At 32.6% G+C, this 10155-nt stretch overlaps 1 protein-coding gene across 1 annotated transcript; it reads left to right on the top strand.

Annotated features, from left to right (window-relative positions):
• Window positions 1-226: 226 nt before the first annotated feature.
• LOC131611819 (uncharacterized) lies at window positions 227-4186 on the top strand. Its single transcript, XM_058883679.1, has 3 exons — window positions 227-1235; window positions 3081-3623; window positions 3720-4186. Exons 1-3 carry the CDS (start codon window positions 333-335, stop codon window positions 3819-3821), a joined length of 1548 nt encoding a protein of 515 aa, XP_058739662.1. The 5' UTR covers window positions 227-332; the 3' UTR covers window positions 3822-4186.
• Window positions 4187-10155: the final 5969 nt, after the last annotated feature.

Below are 10155 nucleotides of genomic sequence, written 5' to 3'. Positions count from 1 at the left end.
TTTTATTTTTATGTTCGATAAACTTCTAAAATTTTATCAATATAATATAATACTATATAATATAATATTCCCACATATAATTAAATCAAGACCTAGAGGACTAAGTAGGTTCCTATACTATATTCCCTTCCTCCAACCTAAAATAATGCAAAGACGTTCACGCCACTAACTACTTAATCCACCACACTTGCCTCCTAGAACAGAAACACTACACCTCACGTGTGTGTATGTGTTTAATACTATAAGCGTGTATATACTATATAACACACCACATCCACATACACTCTTTTTCATTCATAAACCTCAAAATTTTCTCAAAATTTCACTATCCAATGTCATCTCCTTCCTCCGTAGAATCAGTTCGAGATCTTCTCAACAAACCATGGAAAACCTTCCTCTTCCCCACAATCAAAAGCGATCACTTCTACCTATTCCTCAAACTCGGTCTCGCCATCTCCATCATCTTTCTCATCTCACACTTTTTCTACCTCTCAATCTCTTATCAAAAGCCACAAAACCAACTCAATCAATTAGCCCTAAAACAAATGTTCCAATCCGAAATTCCCAAAACCCTAACCCAACCTCCCAACACATCTCCAGATCCTATTCCAACCAATACTCCAACCACTATTCCAACCAATATCTCACACATCGTCTTCGGAATCGGCGCAACCTATTCCACCTGGGAGAATCGTCGTCACTATAGCGAACTCTGGTGGAACCATACTGTCACACGAGGCTTCGTCTGGCTCGACACCGCCCCGCCGAAGAACGAAACCTGGCCGAAAACTTCTCCGCCCTACAAAGTGTCCGCCGATACATCCTCCTTTAAATACACATGCGATTACGGCTCTCGTTCAGCAATCCGCATCGCGCGGATACTGAAAGAGACATTCAATCTAGGGTTAGATAATGTCAGATGGTTCGTGATGGGTGACGACGACACGGTATTCTTTCCGGAAAATCTTATTACGGTGTTGTCGAAATATGATCATAATCAATTGTATTATATTGGTGGAAATTCGGAGAGTGTGGAGCAAAATGTTGTGCATTTTTACACGATGGGTTATGGTGGCGGAGGGTTTGCTATAAGTTATCCTTTAGCGGCGGAGCTGGTGATGATTTTGGATGGTTGTATTGATCGGTATGCTGATTTATATGGATCTGATCAGAAAATTCAGAGTTGCATTAGTGAAATTGGAGTTCAGATTACTAAGGAACCTGGGTTTCATCAGGTACTTTTTCGTCTTTTACTTTTTCATTGATTCATTCAATATCATACACTATGAATCCGATTAAATTCCATATTAAGGATTATTATTATTTTTTATTTTTCCAGAAGCGGTTTAATTTTTGTTTTTACTGAAGTTATTAACTTTTAATTATTAGTCATTAACTCATTATTAACTTTCTTTGACCATGGTTATTTCTTTGTTTAAAAAATATTTATTTCAGTAATTTCATAAATATGGCCAATAAAGCACAAATTGCATTATTTAGACTTTGTTCGGTAAAAGTAACTTGATAAGTTGGCTTATAACTTATGACGGCTAGCTGATGATGATGATTATAGATAGATGAAAAATAAACTATAAATTAAGAAAATATATTATAAGTTAGTGATAAAAAAACACCGTTTTTATATAAGTCTTTTTATTATCATATGAAGTTGTAGTTATCCTTATAAGTTACAAATTTTAAAAAGTTCTTGCCAAACATACTATTAATAACTTAAAGATCAGAAATGGTTAAAGTAGTTTATATGAAATCTTTTATTTATTTTTTATTTTATTGTTGAAATCTTTTATTTTTTTTTGTTAAATTTTAAAATATAAAAAAAATATTTATAACCATATACATACTTTGAATAGAATTATATATTTATAGAAAAATTCAAAGATATTAAGGATCTTCTCCTAATGTGATGATATATTTGAATGTTTTTTCTAATCGATAAGTATTCAACCAAACATTAATATTTTTAATATCCCAACACACTTTCAACCCAAAAAAGACAAATCGGAATCAAACAAAATAAAAGCCAGTTAGACTCAATTCTTCTAAACTTTATTATTTATTTATAAAAAATTAAGTATATCAATTTACAATAAAATTAAACCCATGAATTTTAATAAAAATATTATTTTAAAGTATTGAACAATATTTTATTTTAAGAAGAAATAGTTTTGTTAAACCAGCTACACTTGTAAAAATAATTGTGTAGGACGAATTCACTACGTCTCACTAATTTACATTGAAGAAATAAAATTTCAACCATTAAATTAATATATTAAAAAAAATACTTGTCAGTTGTAAACACTTAATATAAATGACAGTAAAAATAAATTATTTTCTTTACTTTTACAAAGAAAAATGTATGTTCTAATATATATATATATATATATATATAGAAGAGATATATCTAACATAATTGAAAAGAAATGCTAGCATATTTTAAAAGTAGGCTTGTTCTCGCACACTTGGCATTTATTGGTGTCTCATATGTTTAGGGTCTGTTTGGTTCAACAGAGTGGATGAAAGAGGAGGAAATTTAATAGAGGAGATGAGAATGAAGGGGAGAGAATTTAACTAAATATATGTTAGGGATTTTTAACATGTATGTTTGGTTTTTCTCCCCTCCATCTACTCCCAACCAAACAGACCATTATATATTTTAATGATACTTTAATGTAAGTATGTTCTCTGACACGGTATCCCACACTTATGTAACAACATTTGCATCAATATGTTAGACAATTTATATAAATCTTTTAAAAAGAGTTGTTATCTTTTCTTTTATTCAACATACCTTTTATTTTATTTTTAACAAATCTTATAGACACCTAAATTGTTACTTAACATGTATCGAAATAATGTTATCATTAAAAAATTTAACATGAATGAACTTAAAATATTATTACATATTATCATATATGTAGTTGTGTTAGTTTTCCATATTTTTGACATTAAATGTCTCGAATCGTCTAGTATATGGTGTTTGTAGGTATCAGAATTAATAATAATGTTTCCAATAAGCTTGAAACTAACTAATTAAGTCAATTGTTATTTCATCACTACAGATTGATATACATGGGAACCCTTATGGGTTATTGGCAGCACACCCAGTAGCACCATTGGTGTCACTGCATCATTTAGACTACGTGGACGCATTTTTCCCAGACATGGACCGGGTAGAGTCACTTAATAAGTTAATTACCGCGTATAAATCGGATCCAGGTCGGACCATCCAACCGAGTTTCTGCTATGACCACACCCGGAATTGGACCCTGTCAGTTTCTTGGGGCTACGTTGTTGAATTGTATCCCTATTTTCCCACGGCCAAAGAGCTTGAAACGCCGTTCTTAACCTTCAAAACATGGAAGAGTTGGAGTGATGGTCCGTTTACAGTAAATACACGGCCCATTAGTTGGGATATATGTCATAGGCCGCTAGTATATTTTCTAAATGAGATTGATGTGGGACAAGGAAAGACTCAGTCTAATTATAAAAGATACGCCAGCCCAATTCATTATGAGTGTGAGCGCGCTGATTACACGCAACCTTTAAAAGTTCAATATGTGAATGTATCGGCTCCTATATTTTCTTCTGGCTTGTGGAACAAGGTAACAAAATTTTGCTTTCATTTCTATTTTTTATGAGCCAAATTTTTTAGGAGCCATTTTGATGTCTAACTAGATTGAAATGTGGTGAGTAAACAGGCGCCACGTAGACAATGTTGCGAAATAATCAACGGCTCAGATAGTGTGGTCCAGGTCCAGGTAAGAGCATGTCAACCGTTTGAGAGTCTAACTCCTCATTAAGGATTTACAATACCTTGAAGAGAAGGGAAGGAATTTATGAAGTCCTTGGTAAATGAAGATTCAAAAGGAGTATTGACTCAAGAAGGGTTTGATTCAATAGGAGGATGAATTGATAGTTAATGTTCATTAGGAAGAGAATTCTTTAGGTTTTCTAAATTCAAAATGTGCACATATATTAAGTGATTTTGTAGCAACTTGTGTTACTATGGAGATTATTTCCTTTAGTTGGGGATGATTGTAATAGAGAGATTTAAAGTTAAATTTTTTAATTAAGTTCAAACATGATTGAGTTAGAGATCCATATAATATCTTGAAACATTTTTCTATCAACAACTTTACTATGTATCTTTTTTAATGAATTTTAGTACTGTGGACATTGAATTTTTAAATAAAAAAGAGGTGTAGTGCTCCAACACATTGTTGTGTTATTAGGTGATCCAACCAACGACGTGCTCGGAGGTATGATTTGAAACAAATATTAGTGGCATAAGTTATGCCTAACTTGTTATATATTCAAAGGCGGAATGGTTCAACAACACATACATTTTGGTTTAACGACACATTTATTTCATATAAGAAACTTACAAAGAAAATACTTAAAATTAAGAACCATTTTTATATTTTATTAAAATAGGCAGCTAAGCGAATCATCTCACATGGGGATGAATTTGCCCAACCATGCAATAATAAGATGGGTAAACAATTATTTTAATTTATATTATGAATGTGGGAGACAATACAATATAGAAGACAATCGTAAAATGGATTTGCTTCAAGTTTGGACTTGCGTCAAGGGATGATATATGTAAGCACTTCGACACTCAAGTCAATAATAGTTGATAACGAATAATTTTAAGGTAAAATATGCCTACCTTAGTTTAAGAACCGAGAATATTTTCTATGCATGACAATTGTCCTATTTATTTTGAAATCTTTAGGTTCTCTTTCAATTATTTTCTTTGATCAGGTGGTCTTCAAAAACAATTTTATATTTGTTCTTGAGGCTCTAAAACTTTCCCCGAATCCATATCTAGAAAAGGTAAGCTCTTTAGCATGGCGTCATTGGTTTGACATCAAATCAATCAATCAACATTATAATCCATTTTACTCTTTATCAAATAGTTTGTTGTCCCTCTTGAAATTTACGCCCCTTCGAGATTTTCCAATTAGCGATGGATCGTTTCTATTCATTTTTATTTTTAGGTCTTGTGTACAGGCTAGAACAATAGCCCCCCAATCCCGGTTCGGTGAGACTTAGTTAAGGTTTTCCTTCATGTTTATATAGGAATGAGAAAGACAAATTATGTTTGACTTTATAATATTGTCGTTCATTAATACAGATGAAATAGAAATTAAAAGAATTGAAAGAAGAAAGAGTAATAAATAGTAAAGGGTATATTAGGAAAAATATCATTAATATTGTACTGGGATTGTAAAGTGAGTTATAAATTCGATTTTTTTTGCAAATTGACTTATAATTTGGGATAGAGAGAGTAGGAGTTATCCAAGCATACCCATGGTTTTGTTATTTTTTTGTCGGTATTCCCAATTTTCAAACTTTTACCACACCCCTCAAATGATTATTGTTGTTTTTTTATAGTTCTCTCTTCTCTTGCCAAAACCATACATGAGTCATGTTCGAAACTCCTTGTAAACCAGGCTTTAATCGATGCTCGTTGAGTGAACATTCAAAGGTGAATAGGGGACCTGTACTTAAGTCTTAATAGATTGAAATGTGGGGATTTCGATTCTTTCAAAAATAAACTAAGAGACTATATGGATTCTACTGCCATTTTAGGTATACACTAGTTTTATTTATCTGGCATGCTCTTGCTTTTTCTGGTTCACATATCATTTTGCAACTGATATGGAAGATGGATATATTTTCAAAAGGATTGTGGAGCGTAAATTTGGTTCCTTGGAATCTGGTCTACCAATGCTACAACCTAAGCAATTTATCTCATACCCAAAATAAGAGTTTCCATAATGGGTTGTAATGAAGAGAAGATATAGTCTTTGGCTTCCGAGCGAGTGAAAAATGATGCAATTTTGTTCGTCGCGGAGTGTCTTGAAGTGGTAATTTTTTATGATGAAAATGGCTCAAACTTTCTTCCTTTAAACGCGACTTCTCTTTCCTTAGAACCATCTAAAATTTGAGCTTTAGTCCTAGAAGTAGATGTCAATTTTGGGACTTATTTGGGATCTTTAGGTTAATAATATACACTCATAAAATTCTCTACTCACATGGCTCTCTCTTTTTTTTTTAACTTATTACTCTCTTATGTCAAACGTTACACAATCAGCAAGGGAGGAACAACTCTCTAAAAAGTTGATGCAGGATAAACTAGTGGGTCAAGCAAAAATTATATATGCTATATAGGTGCATGTTAGATTGGATTAGGTGTGTAATAAATTGATAAAACATGATGCAAAGTTATTATGTTCCCAAAAGACCTTAAACCATCTCCAATGGTAGTTTCTTCTATTGGGTTCTCCACATGTACCATTAATTTAATAATTAAATATTTAAAAAATTTGCCATGTCATAATAGAGTTGCATTGCAATGCAACAGCTAAAAGACTGTAGTACCCAATTAAATCAAGTTATAAGGTAAAGTTGTGGGATCCATATCAAATTTTTATTAAAGTTAAAATTAAATAAATTCTTTTAATATGATGTGGCTTAGTGGGTCCTATAAAAAACTCAAATGTAAGTTGCACCATTGGAGATGCTCTTATACGCGGTTGCAAAATGTTACCTAGTGTCTGAAATATGCTTTAATGACCATTTTTTATTCCAGATGGAAAAAACTAAAGTTAAGGCCATGGTATCAATCAATACTGATTAGGAGAAAATAATGGATGTTTAACCATTAATTTTAAATAATAAGGTTGTTTCTCTTAAATATAAAAATGTGCTTAAAAGGAAACATGTTAGCAAGGTCAAACTCGTGAATAGTGAAAGATAAAGCTGCTTGGTTAATTGCGGAAAATGCTAACTTGAAGATGCTTCATTAAGAGGTCCTCTATGAAGACGAAGAGAACATTTTGGCGATGACATTTGAAGCTCTTTGGTTTGGTCAATTATGCTCTAAATACAAGGCAAATATTACCTCTATCGATATTTTGAGCCTTGAAAATTTTCTTTCCTAAATCTGAGTATTAAACCCTGGTATAACTTTGAAGACCACAAGTTTTGATGCTTGTATAATCATGGTAGACTATTGTATTTAATGAGACCTGCTGTTTACTTTGGAAATTGGTAAACAACCGCTAGTCCTCCCAAAGCCTACAAACTAAGGGTTACTTGCAGGAACGACTAGTTGATCCTAAGACAAGTGCTAATGTAACTAAGGTTTGACTTGTTCGGTTCGACATAATTTCTGACCCTATAAGAAGACGGTTCCCTACAAAGAGTTGAGCAAGTGAATTTTTCCACAAAAGACGTTAATGCTACCGACTGAAGGTGACTCGTGACCGACAGAACATTATAACATTTAAAAGAGATACACAAAGAATGTATCTTTGGTTCTATTATCGTAATAGAATTGTGTTCAACAACGTACACAACAATGTAAAAAGATAGTTCAAAAGTAAATAAAAATAAGACAAAGTGTTCAAAAGGAACGATTGAAAAATAAGGAAATTGCATTGAAGTGAAATTGGTGATTCACATACATTAGCACTCTTGAAAACTTTTGCTTCATCGCTTTGGGAATATGAAGTTTCTACAAGTGATTTTAGTACAAGTGAACACCTGGAGCCCTTTGTGGGATCTCCTATTTATAATTGTTATACCCCAAAATTTGCCCGCATCATTTTTCAAGAAAACTCCAATCTGAAAATTAAAAGTCTCATATAATCATGGATTTTTATTTCAACAAAGATCCTGATATACGAAATACTTAGTTTTTAGAATTTTTCTTATACAGTAATTTGGCTTGCAGTTGAATTTATTCTTACGCAAACGCCAAATGCTGTTTATTACTTCACACATGCTATTTATTTATTTACAGATAAATAGTACTGACACAAATTGGTACAGAGTTAAATCTTTGTGCAGGCGCAGAATCAGGAAACTCAGACTGTACTGGTAACAAGTAGATTATTATTATCTTTTGTTTCCCACTAATTTTTGTACTATATTCCATTATTTTCAAAAATCTTTTCAAATCTCTTTTTCAAAAATCAAATCCTAACTTTATTCTCTACATCTGTCCTTTTCCCAACACTATCTCCACTTTCTTTCAAATCTTACTTCCACTCAAATTTTCCTTTTGTACGGAATCACATCATTCCCCAACGTCTCTATCCTCCTTTCCATTCTATAAATACCTCCCATTTTCTTCCATAAAATCTCACATCAAATTCTAATTCATCTCTCAAATTTCCACTTCATAATCCATCCTTTCTTCTTTCCCAACAAAATGGCGAAGCGGTGGGAAACGTGTTTTCTTATGGTCATCACCATTGCTACGGTGATCATGTCTTTCTTCTGTCTACATAGCCCGGAACACTGTGGACCTGGGATGCTTATGCTCCCAATCATCTACATGTTACTATTTGTAGCATGGCTTATCAATCGTCATTTTTAAGATTTGCTGTATTTCTTAAATGTACCGTTTATTCGTCGTACTGTTCAATATAGTATGTAATATTTGTACTGTCAGTATTAAATATTGTACTATTTGTCATAATATTGCTTAATTACTCAGATAATATTTTATGTGTTTTCTGCCAGTCAAATATTCATTTTTCTGTGCATTAAATGATTTTCAGGGTTATTATCGGTAATTTTGCCCGCATACAGTAAATATTAGTTATTTATTATGTCTGTGTTTTTTAACAAGTCATGTAAATAAACTTTCATTTTTCACATAAAACAAAAAGCAAAAACAACAAAAAAGAAAATTAACTTTGACTGTTGATTTTTCACTCTAACTGCTACGTCAATACCTGAACAGTCAGTTGACAGCCAAACTGCTGGCAGTACAATTCTCAGTGTTTTGTACCATCAATCAAATCAATCTTTCACAATTCAAAATTCCAAGATTTTTGTTCTAGAAGTCTTCTGAATATCACGCGATTAGCAGAGACTCAACACTGCACAAAAATCAGGTACGCTTAACTGTCTCCTACATAAACAGTCCCTGACTAGGGTTTTCTTGTTTTTACAGGAGAAACAAGTTTTTGAGAGCTCAAATGGATTTCATACACATCCATATATCTCAAAGTACCATCATACAAATTTTCAAACTTCAATTCACTCAGACGCACCGTCAGCAGCTCAAACAGTCAACAGACGACCCGTTAGACCAAAAAAGTCAACAGACAGTCAAAAATGAAATTTTTTGTCAAAGTCCATATTTTGTCAAAGGATTCATCATTTGATCATTGGATGATCATAATTCATCAAGGAAAGATCAAAAATCAACAAAACCCTAAGATTCAAAATTAGGGTTTTTGCCTGAAAAGTCAACTCAACTTTGACTGATCATAACTCTCTCATCCTTCATCCAAAAAATTCAAACCAAAGCTCATTTTGAAGGAAATTCAATTATCTTTCAAATGCCATTGATCCCATGGTCATTGGATTCACCATTTGAAAAATATGATCAAAGACATTACAGGTCATTTTCAAAGTCAACAAAAAGACACTTTTTTCAAAAGGACACACAAGGAGCATCAAAAATCATTTTGACATGAGACCAAAGACATTGGTTAGAGGACTCTTTGAGGTTTCCAAAAAGTGCAAGAACTCCTTCATATGACAAAAATTGAGGGATTTACACCTTGTTGAAGTTGGCTAAAGTTTGGGAAAATGCATGAAACCAACATTGCTCAAAAATGTATTTTTTCCAAATGGGGCCAAGTTTTCATGGTTCAAACATCATTTCCATAATATTATGGGCCTCCCACGACCAAGACAAAGCCCACATCATTTTTATCCATTTTTGATTTAATTTTATCACATATAAGATTAAATTTAAAAAGGAAAATGGAAGAATAATGGGTAGCTTATTTTCCAAGCATGACTCATCAAATAATCACTCCAATTCTGCAGCATGAGATACAAGGAAGGTCTATGGCAAGAGGTGTGGAAAAATTAAGCAAGGGTTGCTTGATTCTTAAGCTAAAAAGGTCAAAATTTCAACAAAAGCAATCAATGCTTTTAGCTTCAATTTTAAGCACCTCATGGCTTATAAATAGGCAAGCATATTTCAGCAACAAGGAGAAGCCAACACCACGAAATTATAGCAAAGCATAGCATAGAAACCTCATAATTCTCACAAAAATTTCCAAACTTTGTAATTTTCAATTTCATATTTCCAAT

The sequence above is a fragment of the Vicia villosa genome, linkage group LG6 (assembly GCF_029867415.1).
Source record: "Vicia villosa cultivar HV-30 ecotype Madison, WI linkage group LG6, Vvil1.0, whole genome shotgun sequence".
NCBI classification, from domain to species: domain Eukaryota; kingdom Viridiplantae; phylum Streptophyta; class Magnoliopsida; order Fabales; family Fabaceae; genus Vicia; species Vicia villosa.
This window is presented reverse-complemented; position numbering and strand designations above follow the sequence as displayed.

Bases quoted from the DNA above. Each gene is read 5' to 3' on its own strand.
- LOC131611819 (XM_058883679.1), top strand. From the start codon at position 333: ATGTCATCTCCTTCCTCCGTAGAATCAGTTCGAGATCTTCTCAACAAA. The intron at 1,236-3,080 runs GTACTTTTTCGT...TCATCACTACAG, and splicing joins AGGAACCTGGGTTTCATCAG to ATTGATATACATGGGAACCC. The intron at 3,624-3,719 runs GTAACAAAATTT...GTGAGTAAACAG, and splicing joins CTTCTGGCTTGTGGAACAAG to GCGCCACGTAGACAATGTTG.